The 23,046-nt window shown below is 39.0% G+C and overlaps 1 protein-coding gene and 1 long non-coding RNA gene across 3 annotated transcripts in view; one reads left to right on the top strand and one right to left on the bottom strand.

The window, feature by feature from the left end:
• Window positions 1-17,896, top strand: part of LOC117945296 (carbohydrate sulfotransferase 8-like) — a 162,270-nt gene extending 144,374 nt beyond the window's left edge. For both annotated transcript variants that reach the window (XM_034872714.1, XM_034872724.1), the window contains exons 3-4: window positions 11,915-11,952; window positions 13,420-17,896. In XM_034872714.1, the coding sequence (XP_034728605.1) occupies window positions 11,915-11,952; window positions 13,420-14,661 (1,280 nt within the window). In that variant the 3' untranslated portion in view covers window positions 14,662-17,896. The remainder of the gene's footprint in view (window positions 1-11,914; window positions 11,953-13,419) is intronic.
• A 1,776-nt stretch (window positions 17,897-19,672) lies between these two features.
• LOC117946252 lies at window positions 19,673-20,113 on the bottom strand. The gene is made up of 2 exons (XR_004656992.1): window positions 19,942-20,113; window positions 19,673-19,731 (listed from the first exon to the last, which is right to left on the bottom strand). It is a non-coding gene; the product is annotated as an uncharacterized LOC117946252 (long non-coding RNA).
• Window positions 20,114-23,046: the final 2,933 nt, after the last annotated feature.

Genomic DNA, 23,046 nt, shown 5'->3' with positions numbered 1-23,046 from the left:
GTTTATCATTCTGAGATATTTAAACTTCAGTGTTTTTTTCCCACAATCATATACAGTATCTCTCTGAGCTGGATTGGTTTTCCTTATATGTCATTTTTATTAGCACTATGTATGTAATCCCAGCATCTTGTACAGGTTTAGGGAACCTTGTGATTTCACTCAAATGACTGCTGCTTTACCAGATTTGCAAGATTACGATCCACTCTTCATTCTATATTTTGACCCACACTTAACAAGCACAACCGCTAAAAAACATTTTTCATTGATAAACCATAGGGGAGACACTGCAGCACTGTTGCAACGGACAATCTGATGTCTGCCAAAAGTATCACAAATTACATGTCAATCACAGCCCCAGTTTTGATCAAATCATAAGGTCATTTGCGCGTTCAGAAAATTTACTATAGAAATTAAATAAAAGTGTCGACAACACCAAATCTCTCTGTATCTCTCTCATTTAACTGGTCATAATGAAACATGAAAAATGTAGTTCACAAATAGCTTAAGCCCTGTTAGCAAAGAGCTAATATTGGCCATGATGGTTCAGTGATCTGCAGAGATTGTCATTTTATTAGACGTCTGATTTTTTATGGTGCGATTTCTTTTTCATCATATTTTCACAAACTCCATCTTGCTCCTGTCAATAGCAGTTTGGTATCTATAAAAGTTTTAAAGATCCCCTATTATGCTTTTTTGGATTCTTCCCGTCTGTATGTGTGTTATGTAGTTATATTTGTTTCTCTCCTACAGAGAGCACTTTTTCCTCTAATGCCTAAAACGTCTCGTCCACATTCCTGTTTGAAATTCTTTAATAAGGGATGTCATTGATTGAGAAAGCCAGCCTAGTTTTTTGTATGTGCTGCCCAGAGGTTCTGTCTGACCAAGCAGAGCCCGCCCAGTGGCTTGTTTGAATTTGGTCGACCAATCACAACAGAGTGGGCCAGCTGACCAATCAAAGCAGACTGGGCTTTTAAGAAAGGCTGTCAAGAGCTCGGAACTATAAATTACCGTATAGTCAGGAGAAGCTGGCAGGGAATCAGGGGAACGTAGAGGCATACATTCAACATACCAAAATAATGAATCTGAATACTTACCAAAAGTTGCTTCTGCTCCTACGCTCATGGACAGCTCCTACTCATGCTCTCTGTCTCTGCAAGATTGAATGATTCAGATTTCTGGGCACAGCTACCGGGAGACTTACAACTTTCAGACAGGTTGCTCACGTCACTTCTGCGCAGCAATGCTCAGCCATCGACGGAAAAGTGCTTCTAATCGATTTCAGTGGTCTCCGTTGAAGTCTACAACGTGGCTTTGTCCATTTCTTTAGATGTTTGTGGTTTCAGGTGGAAGCACTGCAGCAATGGGTGGAATAAGAAACATAATGTGTTTTTTGAAGGTCAAAGCATGTAAACCTAAACCTAAACCCCGAGCTTACAAATATGTGTGGCTGAAAAGTAGATTTGATTATAATAGGGTCCCTTTTAAATATATTTTTGTTGCAAAAAGTCTACTTTTTCAGAAATCTTTTCGAACAAGTTTCATGAAATACAGGATACATGTAGACAACATATAGCCTGTATCTCATTAAACTTAATGTAGTAGTATTTCATTGATTACATTTGGCTCTAAATCCTCTTTCTGCATGTTCTGCAGAGGGTGACTGCTGACGTATTGGTATTCAGACGTGGTCCCTGTGCTTTACTCACATGTCCGGACTCATCAGTTTCTGCTGTAATCAGTAGTACTCTGACAGGAAAACAAGAGGTGTGTAGGGGAACGTGAAGCTAACTGAAATGAGAGGCCAGGGTAAACAGTGACAGGCCCAATTCCAGTTCCCAATCTCAGTGCAAATAGAGGTGAACAGGGGAGCACAGAGGCTTAACGAAGACATAGCAGCATCTGATCACAGCACCTCAGAGCGACGCCAGTGCACCAACTGGTCACAATAAAAGGATTTGGCACTGACTTTAATCTACAAGAAATGAAAACTTGTGGAGGAAAAAAAAGACTTTAAAGAGGTTATCAAACAACTCATTTAATCCCTCCCAAAAGCCAAAGCACAAAGCCTTAAATGGCTTTGTCAAAAGAAAGAAAAAATAATTAATAAAAACACAGCACTATGCGCAATTATGTTAAAGAGATGTGGAATTCTTTCATTTGTTTGAAGGGTACGTTCAAAGTCACCACCCCTTTTCCAATGAAAGCCATCAGGGCGCTCTCAAACCAATGAAGAAACATGGTGGATAATGAAACTGTAGTTTTACTATAAAAGGATAAAGAGTATGATTTCCCTACCCTTTTCAGCCAATTCCAGACGGAAGTCTTTTCAGTAGCCATACCTTTTGGCAAATAATATAATATAATACTAAAACATTTTGAGGGTATTGTTTAATTAAATTAGTTGGGGATTTTTTTTAAGTAAATGTAACCCTTAATGTAATTGGTGTAAGTCGTCAATGGCCCAACTGTGTGACGCCACCATCCTTTGAACTTTGTTCAAACTGTTCAAACGTTTTGGAGTTCTCATTTGCTGTGTATGTATTCATTTTTTAAACATAGCGGAGATAAGGGGAATACAACTTTTGCAGAAGCAGGCCCTCCTGAACATGATTCACCTGTATTAGCAAACGGGAGGGAATGCGAGTAAAGCCATAGTAGATAAAGTAGTCAGTCATTCACAGTTGTGTGTGCTTTCCGTGCACAGTTTGAAGCAAATAGTAGTGAGGTGAACAACTGAATGTAATTTTTTTAGGAAAACAAAGCAAAACTTTTCATTCCATATAACATGACTGGACTGGATGACAGGAGGACATGTGGCAGCACAGGCTCTTTATAAAAACTTTAGAGAACTAGAATGAGGATGCAGCCCTGTGTGCACTTGTGTTGGTGATGACAGTGGTGATGAGTGTGTTGTCAGTCCTTACCGATTTAGGGTGTGCAATAATTGACTTAGAACAGAGCTAAAATCGATGAAGAGTAGTCTGGGGTGGTTTGTGTGACTCTAGGTTTTACAGGAGTGAATGAGCAAGTCAGATCAATTTTATGTCTGGCCCAATATCAAAACCACAAATTTACCTCAAGGGACTTTACAATCCGTACAGCACACGTCACCCTCTGTGTTGGATCGGCATTAAACTCTACTAGCTTGTGTACATCAAAGCTTCAAGGTAAAGACATTTACTATGAGTCCCATAAAACATACACTACTAAACTTATAATTTTGTGACATACACCGCTGACGGTGGATGGAAGCTAAAGATGTCGGTGTTGAGAAAACAAAAAATAATACATTCTGCAGCTTAAATCAGTCCACTTCCCACCTCAAAGCTCGTGGGTTTGTTGTATGTCATTGTACCTGTCAAACAAACAAAATATGATTTTTCAGAAAATAAGTTAAAATAATTTAAATGGTGGCCATAACATAAACTTATAGGATGTGTACATCATCAGGGAGAGTCGTGTGTTCTCATAAGTTAAATTAAGGATATGGTTTTAAGAAATGAAATGGTTGTAGTGAATGGGGAATGGGGAACTTCCAAAAGCAGTGGCTACTCTCAACTGACCACTTTATGTTGTGTGTACAAATTGGTAAATTAAAATAATGTAAAGAATAAAATTGCAAGAAATGCATTCTTAGTAAGGACCTTAAGAGTTTCATATCTATGATTCAGCTCTATCTTGTTTTTCCTGAATGAATATAATATTATTATATGACATTGTTGTCCATAATGTGAAACGATACACCAGCTTTTGCATGGGAAAACTAAAGTGGACTATCTAATTATATTGTAATAGCTTAAGTGAACTTGTGGAACATTGCTAAATGTTTTGATGTCGAACAAAGAATCTTGGTTTTGCGCCAAATTACACTTGTGGAAGACCAGATGTGTGGTTATTGAGTAAAACTCTTTCCAGTACATAATGTCGTAGCCAAATCTTTTTCTCAGTCATCCTTCTATTTCACACCGCCGCAGAGTTTGTCAGAACTGCTGCTCTCTTCACAGTGCATCTGTGGGACTCAGTACTCAGGCTATGTGTACATGGGAGCACATCGCTCCTCTCATGTCATCAGCTGCTCTGTTTATCTAGCAGTGCCTGTGCAAGTTCCAGGACAGCATACAGCCGCTCCACCTGCACCTTATTTGACTGTATGAACTCCTCTCACACTTTTCTGGCTTCAAACCAGAAAAACTTTACAAAATCTCCGTACACGGTGTGGACTTTTTGGATTGCATTGGTTTTCCATTGTCATCAGCAAGGGATTGGTTCACAAAGGGAGTACTTCAGCAAGTACTTGCCTAGGTCAAGAGCTATGCAAAATCTGAATAAGACATGTGCCAATTAAAGCCTCCTGCGCCTCATCTCGGCCGAGAAAATTCACTTAACCCTGGACTTGCAGCTAAGAGGTAGCATTTGCTTGCACATCATTCCTTATGCAAGCTGCCAGAAGTTGTCCTCTACGTGGTATGAAAACACGTCGTATCCCACCACCACAACACACAGCTCTCTGACTCTCTGTTTCCATGGAAATCTGCCCTGGGAAGACTTTGCATCTTGTAACCTTGAAAGTACCCCAGTAGCATCAACTGTACGAATATATTGTTGTTAAAATGAATTGACAACAATATATTATTTACCCACCTGCTGTGTTCAGTGCCCAGCATTTTTGGCTCTGTGTAGAGTTTTTTTTTCATAAAGCAATGTACAGCATGTCCATTTAAAGGGGGAAAATCCTCAGTTTCATCATTTTATAGCTCTGAGATGTAACAGATCCTTTCTGTAAAACATCTTCAAAACAGCATAAAATATAACCCCAGTGGTTTTTGAAATTTCACACAATTTTATACATTTTAAAGGATATCTTTACAAAACATATTTAATTCAGTACTAAATATATATATATATACACCAATTTGTAATGTAACATTTTAACCCATTCACAAACTCATACATTGGAGGGACAATGAAAGTGACGCTGTGTGAGCCATGCAGATGCACTGCCTCAGAGAAAGGAGAGAAAAGTGCCCTGAAAATAGTGCAAAGGTGTAAATGCAGCACCATAGCACCTCGTCATGAATATAGTCTTCTACCTCAAATCAGCTTTTAATCTCACTGAATGATGATGAAGTCTTTGTATGTTTAGCTTGCGCTGTGCCACGGACAATCATGAGCCAAACCATGTGTTATTTATGGTGCATACGTACATACATACAAGGCTTTAATGTAGCGGGGGTTGGAGAAAGTCTGCTCTTTTACATTTGAATTTCAACTAATGAGAGAGCGCATCCCTGCTGAGTCTTCCCGACACATGACCACATGTGGTGTCCGAGGTGTAAGGGGAACGTATACATGGCATTTTTAACCTCATGTAATTTATAGATTTCACTAATAACTTTATCCTTGTGTGCACCCTCTGAGGGGCAGTTAAAAGGAATTAAGGATGTTAAGGAGGTCAGGAGAATGTCATGATGGGGTTAAGGTGGGGAGCTCGAGAGGCTGGTTAACACACCGCAGGTTAGCAAGCTACTGTTTATGAAATTACATTGTCCTTTATTATAAAACTGACCACACATAACACTACTTTTTTCATTGAAAGCTACACAAGCTTTGAATGCAGCCTTTAAACTGTTATTGTCAACAACTCTCAATCTCCCATCCTCTCTCACTTCAAATCAGGCTCTCAGAAATGTACTACAAAGTAGAAATTTTATGCATCGGGATTATTTTGCAAAGATTTTTCCTAAATCAATTCCTTTCCATAGACTCAATATCTTAATTTTTTGGTTATAACGATGATTCACCTAAACATTTTCTGTTTATACAGTACCGCTGACTACATCACTTCCACTACATCATATCCGTTTCCAGCAAAACAGACCGAAAGCAGAAAATGCAGAAAACCCATGTTGTCCTTCTTTACAAAGTAAATAAATGTCAGACTGACTGAATGACATGTGATGTGCATTCTTCTTAGAAAACCAGTAGTTTTTAGACACGTCTCATGATATATTGTTGCTTGAAATGTATTATTCAACCTTTTTTTTGTTAAAGAAGGAAAAGAAAATTACAACACTCAGTACTACTGAATCGCAATAAATGAAATTTGCAATACAGGTTAAATTGACAATCGGCAAATAAACCTATAAATTGAATTTATAAAGTCATACCCCCATATCACCGCAACATAACACCTCATTAACTATAACGTAGCTTTAAAGAAGCATTGTCATCTATGAAATTTATCAACCTCAACTGATCAGCAGAAGGAACTGCAGCAACAAAAAGTCTGCAATTAATCATCCTGTGCTTGAAACAAACAACAAACGCAGACTAATAAGGTGTAATTAGGACATAGAGCCAGACACAGAAATGTCAAATGAATAGAGAAGGTGCCACCATGCAAAATGCAGCAATAATGAAACAGCTTTGTCATCTGGCCTGAGAAGAAGACATTTCAGCTTTGATGCTTTGTGACCTTTGTAGGTGGCATGTCTTCTTATTGCTCATGGCACTGTGCTCCGTCAAAGATTAGTTCAGTAGGTAAGAGGAGGAGAGTGGGAATTCCAGTGACTGATGAGTCCTTTTTTGGAAATAATATAGTGAAAAGTTTTCATTGCCAGATAGCTCATCACCTGGAGACCTACCAACTCCACTTTAGATATATTCCAGTAATTTTGTGCTGTGGGTTAAAAAGACATAGCTAACACAGTATCATCAGCAAAATGTCCTTACAGTCAATTTAGTATGGATAATGTTGTATTGACAATTGATCCCGACTACTTTTGTATGAAACAGATTGCTCACAGTAACCAACCCCCAGGGATTTATCTTCTAAAAAAGATTTACGTTTAACATTTTTTTGTTTTTAACTTTACTGTTTTGTTTCAGTCTCACTGCTCTAATGTTGCTATTATCAGGAGAGAAAAAAATCTAAAAAAGCCACTGTGCACTATAACTACCCAGCAAGGGACCATGTACAGACACGGTTAGTGACTAGCTGGTGAACACAGTGGAGCATTTAGCAGCTAAAGAGCCAGATATTTCCCTCAGGAGTTGGCGGAGGAGTGTAGAGGGGAGTGAATATTGGACTTACATTCACCAGAGGGCCAGAAACTTCAAATGATAATAATGTTGCTCTGTATCTGCTGGATGTATGAATAAGTAGCTGATTGCTAACACGTTTGCCATATCAACTTAAAAGGTGATAATTACGTCAGTGTTGTGTTCACTGTTTTTTTCTGCTGCCCCCAAGTGGCCAGTTATGGCAGATTTAAAGTATGAAGAATAAAGTAAAGGTAATCACTCATTCAGTACCCAAATGGTCCCTGTGTGTGTGTTATAATATTATAGTTTAATTATTATGATGGTGATACATTAATGTGATTAATGTAAGCAGCATTTCAATGTTATACATGGTCCAGATGGAGCTAAAACCAGTAACATCACGGTTGAGTATTTAAACCAATGCATCATTTTTTACAAGATGATTGCAGATTAACATTTTAAAAACAAAACATGCAAAGTTAGTAGTGACTATAGCTTTCACAGACATTTAACATGGTAAAAAGGTGCATAAAGTGCATTCCCGTTAGTATAAACTAGCATGTAAACCTCAGAGTTGGAGTCTGGCGGAGGACATTTGTTGAGATCTAAGGAGCAGTTAACCATAGTCCTCATAAATCCACCAGAGTTTAGAATGCCAACCCAAAGAAAGCGAAAGGTATCAAACATCCAGCCGAAAGAGGAACATCCGGCGGAATTTTCGTCGTCCCCGGAGTAATCCCAGATGTGGATGTGGACTACTCAGCTCATGGCCCTTTTTAATTGACTCATAGGCCTCTGATTGGAGAGTTTCATATGCAGCAGTTTAGATTAGGTATTTAAAACTGTGATTAGTCAAATTAGAGAACAATGTCTATTGGCATTCATTTCTCCTTATGCTAAATCCTACTGATTGAGTCTGGTATGGCGTCATGGTTCTTACTACTGAAACAGGAGGAAGAATCTGTTTGTCCTGGTTTGTTTGTTTCATTTACAGATCAAAGATGTCTTATTGATTAATTCTTGGCCAAATCTGTGCTTGTGTGAGTTGTGAACACTTACAAAATCCTCAAAGCTTCTGGGCCTGCCTTAGCAACACAAGACACCACTCAGATGAGGATACACACAAATATTTGATGGACCGTGTTTGGTGTTTCAAGAGCCTCAGCAGGCATGTCTTCAATCCTGAATCACTGATTCGTCCCCCATCACCTCCTCCTCCTCCCCAGCACCTGCTCTCTCTGGCCAAGTCCTGGAGGATTTCTGCACCAACCAAAATTGTTTTATCTCTTACCACAACAAGTTAAGACATCAATGGACCAGAGCTTAAAACCTAATACCTCTGTTCTCAAGCGTTTTTCCTCTGATAAACCACCCCAGCATGCCACAGCCCTCTGTTCCCACACAGAGTCAAGAGAAGGAGGAGCATGTGTGTAGAGTGCAGGTGTGGGTGGTTTGTTGGGTAGAGAGGGTAGTGCAGCTGGTTGGGGTCACAGTGGCTCAGTGAGCTGAATGACTAATGAAAGGTTTATGGTGGAGCAGTACGGCTCCCTAGTCAGAGTGGTGGGCTCTGGGAGGACACGCCTTGTCTGGCTTCTAGCACCCTCCTGGGCTGTCTCCGGTTTACACCAGGCATTTAACAAGTTGTTGCAGAACATAGGGCCCACAATCCTTCACTTAACAAGCTCATTATTTCACATTTCTTTATCCTTTGCTCCTCCTCGGCGGCGATGGCCGGGAAAAGGCTGTTTGATGTGTGTCTCTGTTAAAAAGTTGTACAAGGGTCTTTGAGCGATAAGGATGATAATGGATCCGTTAATGATGTGGCCCTTGCTTATATGGATCCTAGCAGTAATGCTGGGTTGTCTGCATGAATATTCAGAGGCTTTGTCTTTGAGAGGGAAGTAAATGCTCAAGGTTACTTTAGAGGGCAACAGAGGACGATGAGGCTTTAGAGCCGATTCTGCTTTTATATTAGCTTCCGTCATCCGAAAATGAAAGGACAATACCTGAAAATCAAAGCAGAAGTTATCAGAGGAGCTATTTTGATATATTTCATTTTCATTTATGTGTATAGGACAAGACACATTAATCAACATTTCGGGTAATATGCCAGTGTTAGGCAGCCGGCTAATTTTTAACTCTAGTCCTTTGGCCAGATGTTTGGAGACCAGAACACAAAACAACAAGACATTGACACAGGTTACAATGTACAGAAATAAGTCATTAGGAGACCCTAAAGGAAGCTAGAAAAACAAAACAAGCTATCTCAAGAAGAAAACAAAAAAAGTAGCAATACAGTATACCCCAGCATCACAGATTTTCTTGAAACATGCAACCGTGCAAAGCAATAAGAAGCAATGACACCCCCTCCCCCTATTTATTCTGAGTATCTCCATTAGGGCTGCAGAGAATCCTGCATTCTGCAGTATACAGTAACCACACATCTCTGAGCAAAAATGTCTCGCAGCCAACTTCCAAACTATACCTTGGGAGAAAAATTAATATTTCATTATTAGATTATTTACAAAATGATTTCTTAAACAAATGTGGCTACTGTAGTTACTACATCTATATTTGGAATTACAATGATTAATTGTCTGCATCTCACAGGATGAAACCTCAGTGTTCACAATTTATCACTGTTTCAGCGTGCAGCAGTAAAAATCAATACCATAGTTATACTGAGTGGAATTGACTGGGTGTGAAATTGCAATCAAACGGCAACTATTACCCTCAACCAAATAGATACTACAGAGAAAATGATGTTTACAAATCCCGCTGAAATTCAGTTTACATTGTTATATTACTTGTTTCAGTTGTCCTCGATCTTGGACGAATGTTCCTCTCATGAAATGTAATTTGGGCTTCCTACTTGAGAGAGTGATACATTTTCAGGGACAGAATTCATTCTCTTTTCGTGACGGAATTTGAAGCCTAGATTTATCAAATCAAATCAAGCCATGTCAGATTCATTTTCAAAACAACTTTAACAAAACACACTTTCAGAGAACAACTGAGTGTCCTGTATTCTCAGTTCAATGTCTTGGAGATGAATCTAAGTGAACCTTTTTTCTGGTTTCTTTAAGCCTTTTCCTTTAAATAACTATAATACATTTTATTTGTATTGCACTTTACATTTCAGCAATCTCAAAAGTGCATATAATAATGCAATTAACCAAAAAAAAGAAGTCAATAATTAAAAGATTAAAAGATCAAGGTCAATAAATAATTAAGAGGAAAAACTATAAAATACATTTAGTAAAAAGCTTTTTTGAAACGACATGTGATTAAATTATATAAATAAATGTCAATAATCCAACTATACACATGTATTGCATCAAACATTTTTGTCCTGAATTCTGTCGGTGGTTTAGCAGACCTGGCACAATAAAGGGTTTGTTAAAGAAGTCCCGCACACTGTCCATTACGCCTTGCAGTAAAGGGTTTAAAATATTTCTCTGCTTGAAGGTGTGACATGGAATGGGAAAGTGTGACAGTATTGATATCAACAGCTGTGAAGAACTCGTAGCGACGGCCAGACAAAACACCTCTTAGAAGGAACCAATTAAACCTTTGGAGATTTCAATTACCACCGTGATGGGCTTTTCAAGATCAATAACTAAGCGTGTATCTTGACAAGATAGTCAGGCCTACAAGGGGCTCGCGTGCCGCTCCATCAGTTTAGAACAGCAGACGGTGCTGCCGTGGACGCGTTTCCCTGGCGATGGCATCCGTGTGTGTTGTGATAAATATTCATGTGTTTCACATGATTTGCAAATGTAAACTGATATCAAGAGATACAAATCCTACATGAGCTATCATTAGGAGGTTATGAGATCAACTAGGACAGCAACACCAACACAACAAGATTAGAAAATGTCACACGCCACCTCCTCAGCCCACTCCCCTTTCGTTTTCCTCCTGCGCTTCTTCCTCCCGTGTCTCGTTCAGAAGAATGGAGACAAGAAACAGATTCCCCACACAGAGCCAGGCAGCAACACAGAGCTCTCCAGTGCATACTAATCTAAAACAACATTGCATCTGGGCAACGCGTTCTATTCCCTCCCCACTGAGGCGTGTTTAAGTGTGAGATAGGGCTCTGCAGATCTCATCACTTAGGCAAGGTTGTGGCCTGCATCAACAGCCCTCCCCCGCACCCCTTGTGCAGGTTCCAATCACTTCCAACCTCAAATTGGAAGTGACAGGCCACTCAAGCAGAGGTGTCTTCGCTACCCCCATCAGCAGCCATGCAGCCCCACTCAGAGCTGTCAGCCTGATTATATATCAGCAGGATTGGGGGACCCAAGTAAAGGAGATGTCCAGCTGGAGACAGACCACTAAACACGTTGTCTGTCCGGCTGCCGCACATCTGCCAATACCTACCACCTGTCCCCAAGGCTGCCTGTCTGCCACAAAACCAATCTATAAGTCTCAATCGCTCTCTTGCTGTCCTCAAACAACATCTTGCTCTGTCTTTTTGTCTTTCCTCTGGTCTGCAAACTATACCTTCTCTATTTGCTGGTTTGCTGTTTCTGTTTCTTTCTTTCCTCCTTCCTTCCTTGGCTTTTTCATGTGCCGTTTCCCCTGTCTCGTCCTCACTACTTGCTACTGGGAGCACAACTCATTTACCAACTTTGTATGCTTGTGGATGCTCATTACACATATAGAACTACCTGTCTTTCCTCTGTGGACTAGTAGAGCAGTGGTGATTATCCTGGGGATCAAAAGCAGCTATTAATTGATAGGAAGCGTTAAATAATTGGGAGCCTCTGATGCATCGGAGGCGCCTAACTCTTTTCTACAAGGGCAAAAATACATGTTGTTTCCTAAGTGCTGATTTTCTTGTCTTTTTTCTCTTCTCTTTCCCCAGGCGTAAAGCTTGGAAGCACTCAACGGCAGTCCAGAGAGGTAAATGTTTACTCCAATTCACCAAAAACACAGATCCACAGGTTGCTCCCAACTGTTATCTATTGCAAAAAGTGATTGTCAGCTGTGTACCTCTCAGCGTGTCTGATAGTATCTGTGTAGAGAGGCTGACCTCCCACTGTCCATTGAGACAGTCAGACTTTACTGAGTAAACTGTCCAAGTCAAACCAGGCCTAGGTTCCTGGAAGTGTAATCACGCCTAGTTTTTTTGTTAAAATCCTCCACAGTTGAAGCTTCCTTTTGTGTTTTTATCTTGCTGGCTAGTTTACATCCATTATTCAAGAATGACGAACCAGCATGTATAAACAAATGTCACATGTATTTTAAGAATTTCATTAATTACATTAGGCTTTTCCAGCATTAGTAGCTGCTGGATGACAGTAACAACTAACTACTATGATTATCCATCCCTTGGTACCCGTACAGCTCTGCATTTTAAAGCCAGTTCCTGTGTTGTTAGACAGTTATTTGCACAAGAACAAGTTTCTAGGGAATTGTTCTCCTGTGCCCAAACAAAACTAAATTAAAGCTTCAAGGTTGGAACAAACACTTGCAGTGGTTACAAATGTGTCCTAAATTGCCACACATCATTAGTCATGGATAGCTACAAGGGTCAGATAGATAAAATTAGAAGAGAAAGCAACATCTTACTCGACTCCAAGACGATATATAAACAAGGTTTTTATGTCAGACATGCAGCGAGCGTGCTACCGTGTCTGCTCTCAGCTGACCCCTGCGTGCACTCGTCACTGCTGTGATCATCAGTACAAAGGAGAGACTTGCATCAATGCAAACCCTGAATAACGTGATGTCTGGTGTATAGGTTGATGCCCCGTACTCGCCTTGCACATTAAATAGACAGGGTGGAGCCGCCCCCTCCTGCAGTTGTCCCTGCAGATGAAGGAATATGGCCATTTAAGTCAGGAGGGGGATGAGCCAGGATTCGTAATGGACTCATCACCTTGTCTGTTGTAAAATTAAAATTATACATCCAGTCCATTGGCTTTATGATGCCATTACAGCATTTAATTGAAATAAAATGTCAGAATGCATAATGGCCTTGGGCATCATCTGATGGTAATCAGGCAGTAGATGATTCTAATTTACATTCCCCATTAAGTGTTTATAAGACAGTTATTTGATACAGCTCAGTTTATTGATAGGTCATGAATGGCATTGGATAGTGTGTGACATTTGTGTGTGACAAAGTTAGAACTTTGTTTAAGGTGTAGTGAAACAGCACCATCAAGTGGCCTATTTGACTACATAAGACAGCATGTGGTTGTTTCTGGCAATACAGCTCTGATTTACCACCCCATTAGGTACAAAGCATAAATTCTACTTTCTTGCACATATATCCTCGTTATTATCTGAAAATGTTGCTGTTTGTTTGGTCTGAACACATTTCTGCTACTGTTTACTTCAACCCATCTTGTTGTTGTTTTGTAGACTCTTTCTATGCAAGACAGAGAGAGAGGCAAATCTGACAATTATCAGCACATACAAGAAACAGAAGGCATCTTGTCCAGCCCAATCCCTCCAATGCAGTTCCCACACTTTGAGGAAAGTACACAGACGGCCACCCTTGGGTCTCGGGAGCAGAACCGACAGACGACCAGCCCTGGGTCTCGAGAGCAGAGTAAACAGATGCTCATCACTTGGTCTCGGGAGCAGGACACAAACTCCCTTCATGTCTCCAAACGACACCGCAAGCTGCTAAAAACAAGTCCCCCAATACATCACATAATCAAAAAGGATTCCTTATCCTCTTCTTCCCCATCGTCCTCTTCTTCATCCTCCTCATCATCCTCAGTTTCCTTCCCTTCAGTCTCTGGCTCTTCTATCCTTGACAGGTGGAAAAAGCTTGCCGATATCCAGGTTGCACGCCGGCAACTGATGAAGGAGATCTGTGCCAAGTACAAAAGCAACATCTCCAAGACCATAACAGGTCATCATGTGAAAAACCTTTTTGTGGAGGACAAGTACAAGTTGTTGTACTGCCAGGTGCCGAAGGCGGGCTGTTCCAACTGGAAGAGGACCCTGATGGTGCTGGCAGGCATGGCCCCCAATGCTCAGAGCATTAAACACGACACAGTCCACGACGGCAACCATCTCAGGGAGCTTCGAACCTTTGACCACAAGGGAATCATGCACCGTCTGGAGACCTACACCAAAGTCATGTTTGTCCGAGAGCCTTTAGAGAGAATAGTGTCAGCTTACAGGGACAAGTTTGAAAATCCTAACGACTACTACCACAACCTGTTTGGGAAACCCATCATCTCCAAGTACAGGGCAAACCCATCCGTTGAAGCCCTAAAGACAGGCAATGGGGTCACGTTCAAGGAGTTTGTCCAGTACCTGCTGGATGTCCATCGGCCTGTGGGAATGGACATCCACTGGGAGCAGGTACACCAGCTCTGCAACCCTTGTCTCATAGACTATGACTTCATCGGCAAGTTTGAAAGCATGGAGGAAGAGTCCAACTTTCTCCTGCGATTGACTGGGGCACCACCCAATGTCAAGTTGCCCAGTTTTAAAGATAGGAACCCAGCTGACAAGAGAACCTCTACGGAGATCACAGAAAAATACTTTTCACAGGTCAGCACGTCAGAGAGACAGCGGATCTATGACTTCTACTACACAGACTATCTGATGTTTAACTACACAAAGCCTTTTAAAGATTTATATTGACTGACTCTAATCAGCTCTTGAATTACATTTCCCATCTACATCTCTACCATAATAGTACTAACATCAAGATGCTGACTCGCATGCTCACATGGATCTTTGCATCGAAGCAGACAGATTAGACTAAACCTCCTCTGATTTTGCTTTTATTGGATACAGTTCCAGCAGATAATCTTAATTTTCAGACAAATATGAGAAGAGAGAAAACGTTAATGTGATTCCAAATAATTTAAATCGGCCTGAAATGGTAATTGGTTATTTTATTCAATGCTAGCACAGGGTGAGGTAGAATATTGAAATTATAAATGTTATGTTTCTAAAAAAAAAAAAGTGTATTATTGTTCAACTGGCTTTAAATTACGGTATGCCTTACTGGAAGTCAAATAGGATTTGCAAATTAGTTTTATGCTTTGATTTAACATAGGCACCACCTGGGTGCAATTTAATATAGGTTCTACTCACATTGCTAAAGCCACAAGTGATTTCACAATACAGTACAGTATGTTATGTAAGCCCCTATCAACTACCTTTAGAATAATGATATCACAACATTTATATATACAGTATATATATAGTTTCTCTAGTCCTTCGTTGACCTCAGATAAAGATCAAGTAATGATCACCACTATGTACTGTGATTTGTAATGATCACCACCATTTACTGTGATTTGTTCATCTGGACTCGCTGCATTTTAATTGTACAGTAATTTAATAGATATATTTGCATTTACTATTTGACTTACATCAGGTTAGGCATCAGTATACCTCTATGTATCAGTGCATACTAATACAGATATTTCATGTAAATGGTTTTACTAAGCATAAACCATAGCAAAATTAAAAACTATATATATAGTATAAATATTTAAAATGTGTCACGTGTTGCCCACTCTAAAGCTGTGTGCATTTATTGTAGCATTTTTGTATTTCTAACTTTGTTGCTTAGGTTTGTTGGGAGGACATCCAGTTATTTGCAGGGTACAAAGTTTTGCTGACAATGCCTCCCAACTCCTGCAAACCAAGACTAACTAATCATTCCGTTTTAGAGCCTGTTGATGGAGTTGGCAAGCAATTTGGTAAAAGTCAACAAAAACAACACAAAAACAGATGTTAACACTTTGTATTATGACAGTCTAAAAATGTATGGTTTGGACACTTTTAAGGATGAGAAAATTAAAAGAGTGTGCCCAAACTTCTCCATCTATCACACTAAACACCCCCTGAACTGTTATCACGTACAAATCTCACACTTTCAGTAACTCCATAGCGTCTGTCACAGGCAATTTATCACATCTATTCCACACCACCATATAGGCTTTTTTCGGACACAACTGTGTACAATTGTACAAAGTATAATGGGCATTCAGATGACTATATATTTTTCTATGTATTTCTAAAAAATATCTATATATACTGTAAATTCAGTGCTTATGGTGAAAGTAGGTATATTTCCTTTTTGATGTCATTTGTTCTGTAATAACCGTGTAGCGTTGTTGTAAAACAGAAGAGTTACTTTCCAAAATACAATATCCACCAGCTAAAAACCAGAAGTATTACTCTCAAGAAACTAAATGACTACAAAATCTTCGCGGTGCCATTTAAAATGCAGAAGATAACTGAAATAGTTTGATTGATGAATTGATACCAGTCGGTGCTTTAGAAGTAGTTGAATATTGTTTTTAATGAAAATGGATGTATACATTTTCGGAAATTAGCTCTTCAATTACTTCTGTTTGGTCTCTCTATATGATAATAGACCCTGTACAGAGAGCTGCATTCCTCCTAGTTACTCATCCTGCTAATGACATTTTTACCCATAGCAACTCCTCTATGTGCGTGTGTGTGGTACTGAAAGAGCTTTGCAATCTTTTTCCTGCATTTTTTGGAAACATACGCACATTGCTATAAGACACATCTTAAGGGAAAACTATCCTGTGTGTAACATTACATAATATTTCCAAGACACCACCCAGCTGGTACTAATGTCAGAAAAGCTTTTTTCATGAGTACGGTCAGAGCACAAAACAATGTGCTATAGTGAAAACTGCACAGAGACTGGAAATTCTTACTTCCTTAGCACTCAAATCTTTTTTCTTCTTTTGTTAAATTAGGGCTCTGTAATAACCTTTTCTAACATTAAACAAAGATACAAAAAGATTTAATTCCGGGTAAAAATGAATGGATCCAATCATCAGATAATCCCGTACAGCAAATCTCCAAGATTATAATGAGTTAATAGAGACCTCAGACAGAAAGTTGGGTTTAAGTGAATACACATAACTGTGACACCAAAATAGTTGTTGCAAATACATACTTACATTTACACAGAAATACCTTTTTAATAAACAAAATACAAAGTAAAACCGCTTTGGTCCCCCCAACAGGTTGTCTTAATGGAACTACAGCTCTCGCGGCTTTAGTTCTAAGGGGACCACTTGAAGGGGGACAGAAGCGGCGGGCCGCACAAGCTGTAGTTCCAATGAGAAAACCTGAAGGGGGGCCAAAGAGGGAACAGTTACTTAGTGTTGCTTGAAATCAAAATAACAAGACTGACTACAACCAAAGTGGGTAGCAGTGTATTTTAAAGAGGGTGCGTTGCAAAGATGAACTTTATTTATTTTAATGCTACAACGACCTATGGCTCGACTCCTATAAAGTAGCACTCACTATTCAGCTATACACTTTGCAGCTTACTGAAAATGTGTTTTATGTAACAAAATACTTTATAAAGAGAGATATTTGCCTATGAGTAAGGGGATATTGATATTATTTAAATCTATACACACTATAACCAACTATTGAACACCTTTAACAATTTTGGTGGTAGTAACGTTTCACGATGATGGTAATTGTATGAACTTTTGTCGGTATACTGTGTCGGCTTTTGCAATTCCAAAATCTTTGCTTAGGTTGTGGTTGGATTCTAAGTAGGTATAGCCAATATCTGTCCAAAACAGCTACTGCATTATAATGAGCATTACTCTGCTAAAACTCTGTCCGTCCATCCCCACTAATAAAGTTTTCTTGGTATGTGGGTGTATGGACAGATTTATCAAAAGCGTGATTACAGTAACAAGTGAATGTATAACTGTTTATTGTTGGTGCAAAAGTGTATGATCTTAAGCCCTTTGCCTTATTTTACACTACAAATCAAATGGTGTATTTCAGGAAGACATTCTTCAGGAGATTATTATGTCTGACTAATGAGTGTCTACTAATAAATTGTCTTTAGCATTTTTATTGCGTGTTTTCTTGCAGTTGCATTGTTAGTTCGGTTGTCTTAAGTCTAGTGTAGTTTCTGAACTTTGGAGAACCAGTTATTGACTTAATTAACTCGAGGATAACAATCAGTAGTGCAAAGCTTTGCCTTTGGCTCATTGTTTGTGGGTACATTTGTATTTCAAGATTCAAAATTCAAGATTTCTTTATTGTCATACCCTTTTCATTCTTACGTTTTTAAATAAAACAACTATTTGTCTGCAGCAGTGCTTTGGGCTCTGAGAGTCTGTAGGCACAGCAGTGTTTCGAATTAAAAGCTAATGCCAGAATGCTAACATGCTCACAATGACAATGTTAACTCGCTGATGTCAGGTAAAATGTATACCATGTTCAGCACATAGTGCACCTGATGAGCTGCCACTGCTTTTCCAGGTATTTAACCCTTGTGTTGTCCTTTAAAATGGGTCAAATTGACCCATTTTAAATTTTTACAAGAAGAAAAATGGTACAAGTTCCATTTTTTCTACTTGAAAATTAACGGCCTTACCTTATTTTCTGTGATAGACATGTATTCCATGACTCAATTCAGAAAGTATTCTGGATAATACCACTTATGTTTTTTCCATAATGGATTTTTAACATGTATTAAAACTTTATGACAAAAATCCCACTTCCATTTTTAATTGTGTTCTAGTAGAGACTGACTGCATTCCCTAAACATACATGTTATCTCAATTGTTTGAAATTGAGATAAAGACAATATTTGTTAATAGATCATATTTCAGTATTGTTTTTAAAACCCTAAATAAATCAGTGTGACCCGGGGATTACGAGAGGGTCCCGAAAGTGAAGACAATACAAGGTTTAAACCAAAGTAAGTTCAAATTTCAACCTGATGTTGGTGGTCAACGACGTTACAATTCATCCTTTACCAAATGCCATGGTAATCCATCCAATAGTTGTTGAAACAATTCCCTTAAATTCAAAAATGTTAACCTCATGGTGGTGCAGGAGGAGAAGTAGAACACATTGTCTCAGAATTATGAAAGCCTGTTACACAATATCTGTCAATGCGTTTTGTCAGAGATATAGACTTGAGACTTGGTGAAGCCTCCGTTTTGATGACAACAAAAGAAATGACCTGAGTCTTGACTTGGACTTGTAGGCATAATGACCCGGATGACTTGCATCAGCCAAGTGTGCTTTCAATGTAACAATTTTATCTTTTTTACTTAAAAAGATTGTTATGTGTCATTAGTCTGATGTTTGCCGGGGGGGATTTTGTGATAATTTGCACCCAGTTCCTCCAGTCTGCCTCACCTACTTCTACTTCATGTTGTGGTTTCAAACATTTTCCAGGATGGCCTTTGAAGAATTCCAGAGAATTACTTCTTTCATCCAGCTGTTGGTTTTATATGAGGGAGTTAAGAGAAGCAACATTATAGCAGCACAGTTTTCAATTTTCCAGTTCTGATTCTAACTATTACGTTTTATAGTCACAACAAAGACGGTGTTGACTAAAACTCACTGTTGTTACTGCCTGCTCTGTGATTGATTCCTCAGTGGTTGATTCCTTAGCATTGGTACTAACGCTAGCCTTTTACTGTTGACATTTCAAGTTCTTATGATGAATAACATTTTAGCAGACACTTATTTGTTGTTACTCATACATCCAGCAGAATCATAGCCACATGAGCATCTCATTGGAGTCCTCTCAATTCTGTCCTAGCAGTTGTGTCCTAACAATGCTTAGGCAGATAGCAAACAAGGCAATGAGTGAAACTGGTTTGACGTCTTCTTAAGATGGAGATTATTGAAGAGTTCACTCCAAGCATTTTTTTTCTTATTATAAAACTAAAAATAGAATTACTAAATTTCCTTTCACATTTTCATACCTGTGCATATACACAAGCAGCTAGCGCTAGCCTAGAATAGCTTACATAAGAAAAAAGAATGAGCTACACTAACATGAAATAACATCTTAGAAACTATTATATTCTTGCACACATATTCACATAAGTGTTATTTATAATATATACATACAGCAACCAAAAGAACACTTACGGAAGCATTGTTCCAAGGATCCGACATGTATAGAACAGTTGTACAGCAATATTTCACCATTTGACACGTGTGGCAACTGAACTCATCCGCCAGTTAACAACAGTAACGATACAAAATACACTACCCATTATTCGACACTAGGCAATGCACTCGCACCAACAATGTTGCACAGCAGACTCAGATCAATTACATTCACATTTACATTTCTCAACCAGATCACTCTCTGTTGAAAGTCCATTAACTGAGCAAAGAAGGCCAGATTTTTTACCTGCTAGATGTTTGACTGTTGAAGTCTCCTCAACTTTTACTCTTCCCCAATTGTCATGCTACTGTTAGCGTAAATCAAATGTGGGTGTCAAGCAACTCAACCAGACAACTTTGGGAAACCAAAACAGCAAGCAGGTGTATGAGCAAGTGGCTGAAAGGCACAGAGCAGACTTATAGTGTTGATTCTCACTGAAATCAGCGGTACAAATAAGTCTTTCACATAACAAGGGGTCCTAAAATAGTGAAACTTATAGTAAAGCTTAATGGTGTTTTCATTGACTTTGTTACGTGTATTAAAGCACAACACAAGAAAGACATAAAAAAGCTTGACTACAGGATATAGTCAGCAAAAATCATGTGAAACAACTCATGGCTTTAGAGGTGTTTCATAGGACCAGGTAAGAGTCACTAACCAGAATTACTCACCAGATTTAACATTGTGCAGTACATATAGATAGATAGATAGATAGATAGATAGATAGATAGATAGATAGATAGATAGATAGATAGATAGATAGATAGATAGATAGATAGATAGATAGATACAGCACTTTATTAATCCCAGCAGGAAAGTTAAACCTTTCAGCAGCTTAGAGCAAAAAAACATACAACACAACATAAATGAGAGAAGAAAACTCTAGATCATGTGTGCTGTACATATGCCACCTCGGTAACTATATGTTTATATCCATATATGACTTCACCTAACCTTTTCAGCAGTTCACTATGTTACCTTGGTCATCAAAAACTGGTCTGCCAGCCTAGCATAACATGTCTTTTTCACAGCACCACTGCGCATCTACTTGACTTTAAGCATTATCACCAGGGATGTACAACACTTGTCTTCTTACATTGAGGTATGTGCATCATATCTGGAGAAATATTAACCCACCTTTAGCTTAAGATTTTAGCTTGTGTTCAGTTCTACTGCAGGATTTTTTTCTGACCTATAATGAAGTGCACTATGACTTTTTGAGATTTGCTGCATATTATTTGTGTCCTGTTTTTTTCTCAATTTTACATTCACTTGTTAATATGCACATAAAAAGAAGCCAGTTGGGATTTATCCACCCAAGGGTAAATAACCTCACATCACCTCACAAACCCACACATTTGGAAATAACTCGGCAACGTTTCGTGTGTGGAAGTGAAACTTTTCATTTTGAGATCTAAGTGCCTTTCAAATTGGTGCTTTTATTCTTCCATCCTACACAGTCTAGTGGTGACTATTCTGAAAGAAATGATTTCCCTTCATTTCCATTCTGCGATTAGATCAGAGTAGAGACTGTATATCGCCTGAATATGCACTAATTTGTATTATTCTCAAACGCTCTACATACACTTAAAAGGGAAACAGAAATCTGTCACAGCAGCATTTTTCATACTAGCATTTTGCTTTCCAAAATGATTATGAACAACTTCTTCTTGTGTGTTTGTGTGTGTGTGTGCATGTGTGTGTGTGTGCATATGTGTGTGTGCGTCTGTGAACGTGACAATTATGTATATGCTTGTGTGGCAGATGAATATTGCAACACAAATTGATCATTCTGTAGAGTTAGACATTTGATTAAATGCTCAAGGCTAATTTCTGCAACAGCTCTTGTATAAGTCATGAGAGCACTTTGGGGGAAGTTAAAACTGTGAAGAAAACAAAAGCCATCCATTTACCTCATTAGTGTGCGTGGAAAATCTTGACATGCTTTGAAGAGAACGTGCTTGTGTAGCTAAATCAGCTTAAGGGCCCAAACCAGACGTACAAGGCAGGCAACCAAACATCTTCCCAGAGTGATAAACAACCTCGCCTTGGTTGGGAGGACTGTAAAAAAAGAGACTTTGCTCCATTTTTCAAGTATACTATTATAGGTTCCTCAGTTAATCTTCATGTTTGCCTTCGAGCCAGCATTAACATGGCTGATGACAGGTTTCTGCTGATTCTCTGACGACAGAGCTCTATCACACAAACATTCACAGGCGCACAAACGCCATGCCTATTGTACAAAGATACTCAGCTGTTAACACACACTTACACGGTCTAGAATGGCAACAACTGCATCTATGTCATTAGCAGAACAAAACCAATTTGAGGGGTTGAATCCTCCGTTTGTTGGGCCAACATTTTAGAGGCAGAAAATATGTCCTCAAGCGTCAAATACGAAACTTCTCTGATTCACATTCATGCCAGGTTAGTTCTTCCCCTTTCACATGATATCCCCGTTTGTTTTGGCGAAGTGCTGCAGCTCTCTATAGACCCATCTCTCAGTGATACAAACCTCATTAAAATGGTTTGCTGGAGCTTTGTTATTAATCAAGCAAAGCAAAATGACAAGTGGGAAATGATTTTACGGGGAAAATCTCAAAGTCCGGTTGACAACATGTGCCTTCCAAAAATCTCATTTGATTAACTAGCCTGGCCCCTTTCATCGACACGCTACTCATGCTGGAAACAAGCACTAATGTAGCTATAACTTGGCAGGATGGAACCGGTGATAACATCAAGTGAATGTCTTCAGAGCAATTAAATCTCAATCTGTCATTATTTCATTTTTTTCCCTTATGTGCTCCAGCAGCAGGAACTTCCAATGCTCTAAATTGCATCCATTTGCACACTGTTTGTATTTTACTGCTGGAAACTTGGACACTCTGTTGTTCAGAGAGAAACATTTAAGAATGATTTAAATGTACCGTTGTGATGTACTCACAATTCACACAATTCAGATGGGTTTCTCGGTCTCTGAAAAAAAAAAACTTTACAAAATGCAGTAGTGTTACTGCTACATATTGAAAAATGCTGTAAAAACCCTGCTGTGTATTGTGTCATACTGTAGACATATTGTAGAT

This window comes from Etheostoma cragini, chromosome 1 (assembly GCF_013103735.1).
Source record: "Etheostoma cragini isolate CJK2018 chromosome 1, CSU_Ecrag_1.0, whole genome shotgun sequence".
Classification (NCBI taxonomy): Eukaryota; Metazoa; Chordata; class Actinopteri; order Perciformes; family Percidae; genus Etheostoma; species Etheostoma cragini.
The sequence above is the reverse complement of the archived record's forward strand: the minus strand, read 5'-3'. Positions and strand labels throughout refer to the sequence as shown.